The sequence below is a fragment of the Macaca fascicularis genome, chromosome 2 (assembly GCF_037993035.2).
Source record: "Macaca fascicularis isolate 582-1 chromosome 2, T2T-MFA8v1.1".
Lineage (NCBI taxonomy): Eukaryota > Metazoa > Chordata > Mammalia > Primates > Cercopithecidae > Macaca > Macaca fascicularis.
The window spans coordinates 142,652,326-142,665,493 of NC_088376.1; the positions used below are offsets into that span (position 1 = coordinate 142,652,326).

Genomic DNA, 13,168 nt, shown 5'->3' on the forward strand with positions numbered 1-13,168 from the left:
TGGTTGTATAACACTGGTATTATACTTAGTGCCACTGAATTTTATGCTTAAAAATGGTTAAAATGGTAAATTTTATGTTATGTATAGTGTACCATACACACACATACAATGTATGTTATTAGTATATTCCTCCAGCCAAGGCCTCTGAGATAATCTAAGAGGATTTATTTCATAGTAAATTTCGCAATTTGGTATTCCACAATAGCAAATCTTTTCAAAACATCATTGTAACTTGGCAGAATACTATATGAGGCATTACCAAATCTTACAAATAAGCAACAGTAAAGGAAATTTAACTTAATATTCAATTATATCAAGCAAAGAGATAGTCCACTGGAAGAAACTAGAACAATGCCACTTACTAAAAGGCTTTCTATGATTAAAACAAGTAAAATACTAGTGAATAAAAAACTACAATGTTGTGCTGGCATAAAAAACATGAATGAACAGAGATGCAGAATGATCACGAGCTTTAGGTGAGACAAAACTTACAGTGTGTTCCTAACAAGGTTGATTTTGCTGGAAAAAAAAAATTTAAAAATTCCCCAGAGAATTATAACAAGCCCCAGAGACCCAATACTGGAGGAAAAAGAAAATGAACAGATGCCAACCCCAAGATGACCCAGAAGTTGGAATTATCAGACAAAGACTTTATTTTTTTAATTTTTTTGAGATACTTTCACTCTGTTGCCCAGGCTGGAGTGCAGTGGCGTGATTTCAGCTCACTGCAACCTCTGCCAGCTGGGTTCAAGAGATTCTCATGCCTCAGCCTCCCGAGTAGCTGGGACTACAGGCTGCGCCACCACACATGGTTAATTTTTGTATTTTTAGTAGAGATGGGGTTTCGCCACGTTAGCCAAGCTGATCTCCAACTCCTGACCTCAGGTGATCCAGCCACCCAAAGTGCTGGGACTACAGGTGTGAGCCACCATGCCCAGCCAAAGACTTTAAAGGAGCTATTACAATCATTGGCTATGAAGCAAAGGTGAATGGTCTCGAATGGAAAGATGAGAGCTCTCAGCAGAAAAAAAAAAAAAAGCTATCTTTAAAAAATGAAACTTTAGAATTGCAAAGTACAACACCTGAAATTAAAACCTTACTAGATAACCTCTGCAAAAAAATGGAGAAGAAACTCAAGAGAATGACAGAGAAAATAGGGAATCTGAAGACATATCAACAGGAAGTACACAATCTGAAGAATACAGAGAAATGACTACTTTAAAATAATGAACAAACCTAAGGAACCTCTGGAATACTATCAAAAGGTCTAAAATTTATACAGTGGAGTCCCAAAAAGAGAGGAGAAATTGGTTTTAAAAAACAAGTGAAACAATATCTGAAAATATCCCAAATATGGTTAAAAACATAAATGAACACACACAAGAATCTCAACAAACCCCAAATAGGATAATCCCTAAGAAAACAATGTCCAAATGCATCATCATCAAACTGTTGAAGACAAAAAAATTTTAAACTTGAAGGAAGACATAAAATAATGACACAATACATATAAGAAAAGTGTTTGAAATGACTATCATCAGCAATCACGCAGACCAGAAAAGATTGTGAAACAACATTTGTAAAGTGATGAAAGAAAGGACCTGTCAGCTCAGAAAATTCCCTTCAGAAATGAAGGTGAAATAAAAACATCAGATGAAGAAAAACTAAGAGAACTCATTACCATAAGACTTACTCTAAAAAAAGTACTAGAGGGTTTTATTTTAGGCTGAAGAGAAATGATACCAGAAGGAAACATGGAACTTTAGGAATGAAGGAAGAGCAACAGAAATGGTTTGGATAGATATAACAGACTATTTTTCATCTTTAAAATAAGTACGAGGTGAGATGCAGTGGTGCACATCTGTAATTCCCAGCAGTTTGGGAGGCTAAGGTGGGAGGATCACTTGAGGCCAGGAGTTTCAGACTAGCCTGGGCAACATGACAACACCCCATCTCTATTTTTAAAAAGTAAATAAATAAATTAAACTAAATATGTATGAGTATTGCAAGAAAAAATGCAGAACATAGTCTAGGTTTTTTCCAATGTATGTACATGTAATATATGACAACTCTAACACAGGGGATAGGGTAATGGAATCTATGTGGTTATAGGACACATTTACTTAAAGTGTTAAAATGTTAACTCTATAGTGTAAGTTGTTATGTATATATATTATATTGTAATCCTTAAAGCTACCACTAAAAATGATACTAAAGATATAGCCAAAGAGACAACAGAATTACAATAGAATGCTAAATACATATAGATATAGACATAGATATAGATATAAACGAAAATATTCAAAAGTGAGGTTAAGAGATGTTGGAAGATGGAGTGAGGAGGTCTAGAAGACAGTGAAATAATGCCTTTAGTGTGCCAAAAGAAAATAACTGCCAACCTAAAATTTTTACTTAGTGAAAATATCTTTCAAAAATGAGGTACTTAAAGATACTTCAAACAATAACAAGAAAGTTAACTGCCAAAGGAAATCCTTTAGGCAGAAGAGAAATTGATCTCAGACAGAATCCCAGAGATGCAGAAAGGAATGGAGAGTACAGATATTAGTAATTATAGGAGTAAAGAAATACTGACTATATAAAAAAGTATTAACAATGTCTAATTAGTGGAGGAAGAAAACAAATTAGAATGAAAGAGTGGACACCAGTAATACATAAGTTGGATAAGGATGACTACAGTAAGGTTATGGGATTATACAACAGAAAAATTAATGGAATAATAAACTTTAGACTTTATACTCAAGTATTAAAATTGATCACTAAATGAGGAGACATAAAGTGTATGACTTCTAAGAAGACAAGCAAAGTTGGAATGAGAAGAAAAATAAAACACAGGCCAGAAATTAAGGAAAAAGAAGAGAAAAACAGAATAAACAGAAGGCAAAAAATAAGATGGTAGAACTAAATCCAAAAATATCAGTAGCCACAATAAATATAAATGAACTAAAGTCTTAATTAAAACACAAAGAATAAATTACTTTTAAATGTGGCTATATATTATTTACAACGATATACCTAAAAACATAAAGATACAAATTAAAAGTGAAAAGAAGGCCGGGCACAGTGGCTCATACCTGTAATCTCAGCACTTTGGGAGGCTGTGGTAGGGGGATCACCTGAGGTCAGGAGTTCCAGACCAGCCTGGCCATCATGGTGAAACCCCATTTCTACTAAAAATACAAAAATCAGCTGGGCGTGGTGGTGCACATCTGTAATTCTAGCTACTTGGGAGACTGAGGCAGGAGACTTTCTTGAACCCTGGAGGCAGAGATTGCAGTGAGCTGAGATCGTGCCACTGCACTCCAGCCTGGGCAACAGGGCAAGACTGTCTCAAAACACAAAAATAAAATAAAATAAATAAAATAAAAGTGAAAAAAAGAAAAAGTATATATTAGACAAATACTAACTAAAAGAAAGCTTATATACCTATATAGCAGATACCAGACAAAATAGACTTTAAGACAAAAATCATTATCAAAGTAAAAGAGAATCTCTATATAATAATAAAATGTTCAATTCAATGGTAAGACATGCTTTTCTTACTATTTTAATTATTTCATTTTATAAATAGCATAAAAACTTTTTTCTCAATAAAAATATTTCAATATTTAGTTTCAACAGCTATAAGAGCAAAAAAAAAAAAGAGACATCTCATAGAAGTACATAGATTACAATGAAAGATGCACCTCATTAATGACAAAGATTCTCTCCTTGGCAAAACTCTAATGAGGCTCCTCTGAACTCTCTTTTCAACTAGGCCCTGAGTTTTGGGCTTCCAATCTCATCTCTGCATTGTCCAGCTGCACCAAGAATCCTGCTAAGTCAGTTTGCCTACCCTTAAATGCGTGATCACCCTTGATATCTGATCAAACTCCTCATCCTCCCCAGTCCCCCAGGTGATGTCTGATCACACTGACCTGCCTTCAGCAAGAATCCTGTTAGGCTAGTTGAGCCAGAACCTCTACTTATCTTTGATGTTTCCTCTTAGTAATTTTCCGTCTGAGGAAGACATACTTCCAAACTTACATACACTTAGTAACATAGCTTTAATATATATAAAGCAAAACTTGACAGAATGACTAAGAGAAATTATCAAATCTACCATCTTAAATGGAGATTTTTAACAACTCTCTCAGCAATTACTAAGATCAAGCAGAAGGAAAAAATTAGTAAGGATATAGAAAATTTGCACAGCAGAATTAACAACTTCCTATAATGGATATGTATAGAATATTGCACCCAATTAATATAAAAAATTATTTTCAAATACACAGGATTCATTTATGAAAGTTGACCCCTGGTAGGTGCTAAAGCCAGTCCCAACACATTTCAGGGATCAATATCATGAGGGCCACATTCTCTGACTACAGCCCCACTGAGTCAGATCTTAGCACCAAATGATAGCAAAATAGCTGCATGCTAAAAAGTAAAAATCTTATAAACTATGTGTTAAAGAAGAAATGCTAATGGACATTACAAAACATTTAGAAATAAACAATTACAAAACTACAATAACCCTTGTGGAACTAAAGTGGTCACTTAGAAATATGCAGACTAAAATGTTTACATTAGCAAAGAAGACTCAACAATTTTAAACTATGTATTAAACTTAAGAAGTCAAAAAAAGAAGAGCAAAGAAGTTAAGTGAGGCTGGGTGTGGTGGTTCATGCCTGTAATCCCAGCACTTTAGGAGGCTGAGGCAGGTGAATCGCTTGAACTCAGGAGTTTGGGAACAGCCTAGGCAACATGGTAAAACTCCATTTCTACAAAAAAATACAAAAATTAGCCGGGTGTGGTGGCATACTCCTATAGCCCCGGCTACTCGAGAGGCAGAGGTGGGAGGATGGCTTGAGTCCAGGAGGTCAAGGATGCCGTAAGCGGAGATCACGCCACTGAACTCCAGCCTGGGTGACAGCCAAACCCTGCCTCAAAAAAACAAATAAATAAATAAAATTAAATTTAAAAAGTTAAGTGGCTTTTCCCAAAATCATTTGATAAATGGCAGAGCTCAGATTCAAAACCAAATCTCTCTCATTCAAAGGCTATGATCTTTTCCATATGGCTTTTCCAAATAAACAAGTGAGTTTCGGCAAGAAAAGTCTTAGTGGTCTTATAAGAGAAAAAAAAAATTCTTTCTTAAATTTCTTTTTACTTTTAAATTTTTATTATTTTTTTTAATATTAGAGATGAGCTCTCAGTATGTCTCAAACTGGTCTCAAACTCCTGGCCTCAAGCAATCCTCCCACCTCAACCCCCCAAAGTGCTGGCAGAAGCCACGGCACCCAGCCAAGAAAAAAAACTCTTAAAGCAGAATTGAAGTTTTCAAGAAGGTGTTGCTTAAACTACTAGAAAACTGAAAGTTCAAACATTCAAAATGATGCTGAGCAGGCTGGACACAGTGGCTCATGCTTGTAATCCCAGCCCTTTGGGAGGCCGAGGCTGGTGGATTACCTGAGGTCAGAAATTCGAGACCAGCCTAGCCAACATGGTGAAACCCCATCTCTACTAAAAATACAAAAAAATTAGCCAGGCATGGTGGCAGAAGCCTGTAATCCCAGCTACTTGGGAAGCTGAGGCAGGAGAATCACTTGAACCCAGGAGGCAGAGGTTGCAGTGAGCTGAGATCATCACACCACTGCACTCCAGCCTGGGCAACAAGAGCCAGACTCCATCTCAAAAAAAAAAAAAAAAAAAAAAAAAAAAAAAAAAACGCTGAGCAATTTATCCGACTTACATGTGTTTTCAGTTATTTTAATTTACTTTTCCTATGTACTGAAACTTGCCTTCCTGAATACTTTCTGGCTTGGTTTACACTGAAGTTAACTTAGTAAAGCTTTTCTAAAAATTATTTTGGGGGGTGTGACAGAATTCTGCTGGACCTCAAGGCATTTCTCATTACAACCCATGCACCTTCAGATAACTGGATGGCATCCTTACTAACAGTTCTCTTTCTAGTTTAGAGTTTTTGTGCAGTTGTGATTAAATAACAGCAGGTCAGACTGCATTATTCTTTGCCTTCTGTCCCAGTCCAGTGTCATCCACATAACAAAGCACCCAGCACCACTTGGGCAGGATATGACTGCCTAGAAATTACTTTTTACTGCAGGGGGAAAAAAGATGCCTGGTAATTCTCATCCTTCACTGAAACTGACTTTCGGTTGAAAAGAACTTAAAATAGCCTACTCCTCTCATTTGTCAAGGATACCTAGTCAGGAATTTGTTTCCTTAAACTGTTAATCTAGAAAGTGCCAAGCTACAAATGAAGAGATAATCTTTGTTCCTCAAGCTCCCACTAACAGCAACTGTTTTCTACCCAGCCTATGGCTATCCCTTGGGTCAAAGTTTTATGAGGCATATTAATAACACAATTATAAAATCAAAACAGTCTTCATCTTAAATACTGGAAGTATATCTTAAATATTATCCGTTTTTTCAAGAAAGGTGGGTTATCTATAGCAAGGGTGCCCAATCCCTGGACCACAAACCAGTACTGGTCTGTAGCCTATTGGGAACCAGGCCAAACAGCAGGAGGTGAGTGGCAGGCGAGCAAGCAAAGCTTCATCTGTATTTACAGCCTGCTCATCATTGTTTGCATTACCGCCTGAGCTCTGCCTCCTGTCAGATCAGCAGTGGCATTAGATCCTCACAGAAGTGCGAATCCTGTTGTGAAGAGCTCATGCAAGGGATCTAGGTTGCTGGCTCCTTGTAAGAATCTAATGCCTGATTATCTCTCACTGTCTCCCATCACCCCCAGATGGGACCACATAGTTGTAAGAAAACAAGCTCTGGGCTCCCACTGGTTCTATATTATGGTGAGTTGTATAATTATTTCATTATATATTACAATTTAATAATAATAAAGTGCACAATAAATGTAATGTGCGTCAATCATCCCAAAACCATTCCCTCCCCTGCCCCACATCCAAGGAAAAACTGTCTTTCACAAAAACCAGTCCCTTGTGCCAAAAAGGCTGGGGACTGCTGATCTATAGTATAATATCCCCCAAAAAGCAAACACTGCCACAATTGCAAAACTAACCTTAATCCTTTCTGGGACTTAATATCTATACCTTTTAAGATTCTTGTCTCAAATTCAATGTCCAAATAATAATCATGAATTAATCATACTCTGTTTTAAACCATTAAATTCACCAGTTTAAGATATTTTGACACACAAACTCTGAAAGTTAGCTCAATGTTTCACCTCAAAACTTTACATAAAAAGAAAACTAGCTAAGATGGGAACAACATCAGCAAAGCTTTTGAATCTCTCCTCTCTACGTATAAAACCAGACAGAACAACTAGAGAGCAATACCCAAAACCCAGGAATAATGTGCACAGCAAATCCATGTGACAAAGTATCCTCACCAAACCCAGAACACAAAAAGGTGAAGAAAAACCGCCAACAGCCATATAACCTGCACGGTGTCTGTGGCTGGGCAGTGGCTGGGCAGGAAAAACAAAGCAACAGGCAATCAGACCTGTGAAAAGGAAAATTCCAAAAGAGCCAACAGGCATTACTAGAAAACATAGAGGGACAGTCTGACAATAGTAGCTCACACTGGAAGGAATTTTGTCCACTCCAATAAGGAGTAGGTTTAAGGGGCCCATGGTAAGAAACTGTGAAGGCGCCCAAGCAGTTGTACACCATGAACTCTTGAAACTGACCTGCCAGGGTTCCCTTCCAGAATACAACCTCACACCAAGGAGAAATCTCAAGAGACAAAACCAAACTCCTGAAATAGATAGACAAGAGAGAAAAAGGAAAGAGAAGTAGTGGAGGAGGGGAAGAAATCCAGGAAATCTCAGGAGACAGGAGGCCATTGTTTAAACACTATGCTGAGAACAGCTAAGAGGGAGCTCAGTGAAGTTACAAAGCTACCCTGAACCATATCTCTTTCTATAAGTTCAGAAAAACTGAGTTCAAATAGAAATGAGCAACAGAAATGACTCAAGCTCAAATGCAATCCAAAGTTCTATAAGAAGTAAGAGAAGAAGAAGCAGAACAACATCCTTATGAATAACAAATGCAGTCAGGAAGACATGCTCATAAATAAATAAATAAACAACAACATGGTGTGGCGTAGTGGCTCATGCCTATAATCCTAGCACTTTGGGAGGCCAAGGCAGATGGATTACCTGAACTCAGGAGTTAGAGACCAGTCTGAGCAACATGACCAAACTCCGTCTCTATTAAAAAAAACAAAAAATTAGCCGGGCGTGGTGGCGGGCCCCTGTAATCCCAGCTACTCAGGAGGCTGGGGCAGGAGAATTGCTTGAGCCCAGGAGATGGAGGGTACAGTGAGCCAAGACTGCACACTGCACTCTAGCCTTGGTGACAGAGCCAGACTCTGTCTCAAAAAATAAAAATAAAAATAAAAATAAAATGAGGTAAATGGCATAAAGAAAATGATGCATGAGAGAACAAAATAAATCAGAATCCACAAACTCAGATGAGGTAGAGAAGTCAAGTGGTAACTAGAAATAAAATAAAAAGTCATTTCAAAAATAAACAGATAATTAAAAGACACAGAAGACAAAAAGGAAGAAAAAATTAAAATAAAAAGAAGAGGCCAGGCACGGTGGCTGATGCCTGTAATACCAGCACTTTGGGAGGCTGAGGTGGGAGGATTGCTTAAGCCCAGGAGTTTGAGACCAGCCTGGGCAACATAGTGAGACCTCGTCTCTACTAAAAATCAAAACATTTAGCCAGGTATGGTGGCATGTGCCTGTTGTCCCCACTACTTGGGTGGCTGAGGTGGGAGGATCACTTCAGCCCGGGAAGTCAAGGCTGCAGTGAGCCAAGATCGTGCCACTGCACTCCAGCCAGTGTGACAGAGCAAGACCCTGTCTCAAAAAAAAAAAAAAAAAGAGAGAGAGAGAGATAAAAATGATTAAAAAGAAAGTGATAAACAATGAAATGGGTAAAAAGAATTATGTAAAGAAAGATATGAGAAGTTCCTAAAGAATAAAATAAAAGTAAGGACACAAAAAATGATAAAAAGTAATAATATAAAAATTTCCTGAAGTTTAAAAAAAAATTATGAAACTAGATATTGAAAGCTTCTACCCCATACCTGAGAATACTGACCCACAACGTCCAACACCAACACACAGTCTAATGAAATCACTGGACACTAGAGAATGAGAAAAAGAAAATAATGGGTATTTAGGCAAAAACAACGAATTTTCAAGGGAAAAAAATAGATTATCATCAGGCTTTTCAATAGCAATGCTTCATTCCAAAAAAAATAAATAAAATAAAGTATGTGAGCTACTCAAGAAAAATAAATGTGAACCAAAGATTTCATATCCAGAAAAGTTGACTTCAAAGTATAAAGAGCACTAACAAACTGTTATCAACATGCAAAAACTCAGGGCATATTGTTCCCATGGCCACTTCCTGAAGAATCCAGTTGAGAATGAGCTTGATCAATTCAAATGACTACAGAGACATGATCACAGAGAGCATTAAACATGTAGTTACTTATAGAACTGAGATTAGTTGAGAGCTAAAATGGAAAGAGTATTCTCTATAATGGACATATGTTTCAATAATACAGAAATAGTACAATATTTTAAAACTAGGGGAGAAACAGCAAAAGCAGATATAAACTTTTTGGATTTTTAAAAACCTATTCTCAGTAATTACACTGGGGATGGTAGCATTAGTATTATTGAGACCATTATGTATATAATCTGGGATAAAATAAATGAGTGATTATGGAGTAGTCTATCATCCCCTGTGTCCTTGAAAACCAGGATTCCTGCTGTGGAAGAAAGGGGATAGATGTAATACAGAACAGGTTAAACTAAAAATCACAAAATGGAAGTATCAGTGTAAACTGATTTTGGCATTTTATCTCAGTCTGTCCACTGCAGTGGCCTAGAAACCTAATAGCAATGAGCACACCCAGGGCCTAGACAGGGTCCTCGAAATACTATTTCCTACTAAAAGATACTAGAGATTCTTAAAGAAATGGCTTTAAGGGTGAGGGTAGGGATGGGAGCAGATCTTTTCATTACAAAAAGCAAAGCTATGAAGCCATGAAGCCATGAAGGACCACCAGGGTCACTGCTAGGACTCAGGACAGCCGCTTAAAGCTAGGGATGGGAATCGGTGATGACCGCAAATGGGCATGTGGTTTCTTTTAGGGCTGATAGATATGTTCTAAAATTTGATTGTGATGATATAGATAAATTTTTGATACAAACCCAAAATAAGTGAGTTGTATCAACAGTCAGCTTTCTAGTTGTGAAACTGTACTATATAAAAAATATGAAACTGTACACTTAGTATGTTGAAACTTATGGTATGTAAATTACATCTCAATAAAGCTGTTGGAAAAAAAGATATGCCCAAACCTTCAAAAGGGATCATGATTTCAGTGTAAAATAAAATAAAAAAAAATATGTTTTGGTTTTTTTTCCCCAGAGACAGGGTCTCACTCTGTCAGCCAGCCTGGAGTACCACGGTGCTATCACAGCTTACTGAAACCTCGAACTCCTGGGCTCAAGTGATCCTCCCACCTCAGTCGCCTAAGTAGCTAGCCTAAGTAGCTAGGACTATGGACACATGCTACCATACCTGGCTAATTTTTTGTATTTTTTGTAGAGATGGGGTCTCTCTCTCTCTTGCCCAGGCTAGTCTTGAACTCCTGGCCTCAAGCGAACATCTGCTTCGGCTTCCCAAAATTCAGCTGGGATTATGGGCATGAGCCACCATGCCTGGCCATAAAATATATTTAAATCCATGAGTTCATGAAGACTTTTTTAAATCCAGTGATTACACAAATCTACATTTGTGGTAAAATTGTACAGAACTAAATATACACAGACACACAAATGAATAATATAAAACTGGTGAAATCAGACAAAAACAAGTGGGTCATATGAATGCTCAATTTTCCAGCTGTGAAACCGTACTATAGTTATATAAGATGGTACCATTGGAGGAAACTGGGTGAAAAGTACACCAGATCTCTCTGTATTATTCCTTACAATGCATGAGAATATATGATTATCTGAAGATGAAATATTTAATCAAAAAATACTCTAACTGGTCACCTTTGAAGAACAGTAGGGAACCAAATCTATATCTTAAAAGCTAGTAAAGAATCAAGCATTTATCCTATCTTTCCTGTATGACCTGCAACAATAGTTAAGAAACAGTAGATGAATGGAACTATCTCTTTATGAAAGAATCTCCATTAATAAATGAAAAAGATTAGATTATCACCATCTAAGGTTTGGCTATGTCCCCATCCAAATCTCATCTTGAATTATAGCTCCCATAATCGCCAACTGTCATGGGAGGGACTCGGTGGGAGGTAACTGAATCATGGGAGCAGGTTTTCCTGTGCTGTTCTGATGATAGTGAATAAGTCTCATGAGATCTGATGGTTTTATAAAGGGTAGTCACCATGCACACACTCTCTTGCCTGCCACCATGTAAAACGTGCCTTTGCTCCTCCTTCACCTTCAGCCATGACTATGAGGCCTCCCCAGTCGTGTGGAACTATGAGTCCATTAAACCTCTTTTTCTTTATAAATTACCTAATCTTGGGTATGTCTTTATTAGCAGCACGAGAAGAGAGTAATACACCATCTTATGGCCCCCAATGGATTAATGGATTAGACATTGAGCATCAACAGCCACTAACATCGTAAAAAGAAACAGCACCAGACATCAGGTGCCTCTTGGGGAAAGAACCCACCAATTATCTGATGTCTTTACTGTAGGGTTCATACCTGAGTCTGATGACACTTGGGGATCCAGCTACCAATTTGCAGGAAATACAGAGGTCAGAGAGAATAGGTGAACAGCACCATGACAGAGCATTCAGCAAAATCCAGACTGTAGGAAAGTCTCAAGGCTAAATGTCCTAGATTCTTCAACAGATAAATCACTGGACGAAAAACTAGGGGGTAAGGGGAAGCAACGCAATGAAAGGGAAACCTGTAGATTAGAAGAGTCTTAAAAGACACAAATTTCCTTTAAATTGGCAAGATTAAACTTGAGATGTACACCTGGATAATAATATTATAAAGAAATGCAAACAAGTGTCTACTTTGAGAAGCAGGGTAGTGGCTACTTTAAGGACAGAGAGGGGTGATGATTAGGATGTGGCACCTGGATGGGGCTGCTAGGCCAGGCAGAAAAATTCTAATTGTGTGTTCACCTTAGGATAACTCAGTAAGCTGCACATTTGTGTTGTGTTATTTTCTGTATTTGTCTAATTTTACAAAAAAAAAAAAGATTTTTTTAAAAAAAGGAGAATTTATCTCACTTTTATAACCTGTCATAAATAGAATGCAACAGTTAAAATAATTACATGAAAATAATATTATTAACTAGCTGCGGTAGCCTGAGGACACTTCCAAGCCCTTTTCTATGTTAAAATGGAGAATAACAAGTGTAGTCAAGTGTTAAGGATATGCTAGCACTCAAGAGTCTTTCTTTTTAACTTAATCAAGTCTTGAAAGACACCTAAAAGGAAAGCACTTTCTCACTATGTGATTCAGGGAGATGGGAGGCTTGCCTATCTACCACTCAAAATCATCTTCCCTACTGCTTAAATCTACTTCGTAGGCCAGCTCACATCTTACTCTTCTGGAGACACTGAGTTACAAAAAAAAAAGAGGTCTGGTGCAGTGAATGAAGGTAAGTCAGGCCTTATGAGGAGGATGAAAAAAACAAAAACTTTGCTCTCCCTGATCATCAACAGATTTATGTTACTCGTTCAGCCCTTTCTAAATAAGCTTAAAAGGTTTGCTTTTCCATTATAAGCATTTAAGCAAGTGACTGACACTACAACCCAGTGAGAGCTGCTTGTCCTCATCCTAGTTACAAGCACACACACTTCACTATGTACTCAACAGGCACCTTCAGAGCCTAGCAATGACCCACCTCTGTCTTCACACCTAATGTGTTTGGAGGTTCTCAAGTGACAAGAGGCCCTGTATCTGAAAACCCAAATTACAAATATAAGCACAAACGCCCTCCCTCACCTGAACTCAGTATCTTAAAATGAGGCCCTCTGTCCCAAGTTGCTGGCTCATCAACACTAGCCTAAACTGACCTCAAAGTCCTTCAAAAAAAAAGGTGGGGGGGGCAGGTATCAGATTCCATATTAGACTTATAAACTT

At 37.6% G+C, this 13,168-nt stretch overlaps 1 protein-coding gene across 10 annotated transcripts in view; it reads right to left on the reverse strand.

The window, feature by feature from the left end:
• SUMF1 (sulfatase modifying factor 1) overlaps positions 1-13,168 on the reverse strand; it is a 114,135-nt gene that overhangs the window by 73,181 nt on the left and 27,786 nt on the right. For 3 of the 10 annotated variants that reach the window (XM_045384779.3, XM_015446205.4, XM_065538901.2), the window contains exon 4: positions 9,097-9,156. The exons of the other annotated variants lie outside the window; for them this stretch is intronic. In XM_045384779.3, the coding sequence (XP_045240714.2) occupies positions 9,097-9,156 (60 nt within the window). The remainder of the gene's footprint in view (positions 1-9,096; positions 9,157-13,168) is intronic. 10 annotated transcript variants of the gene reach the window in all.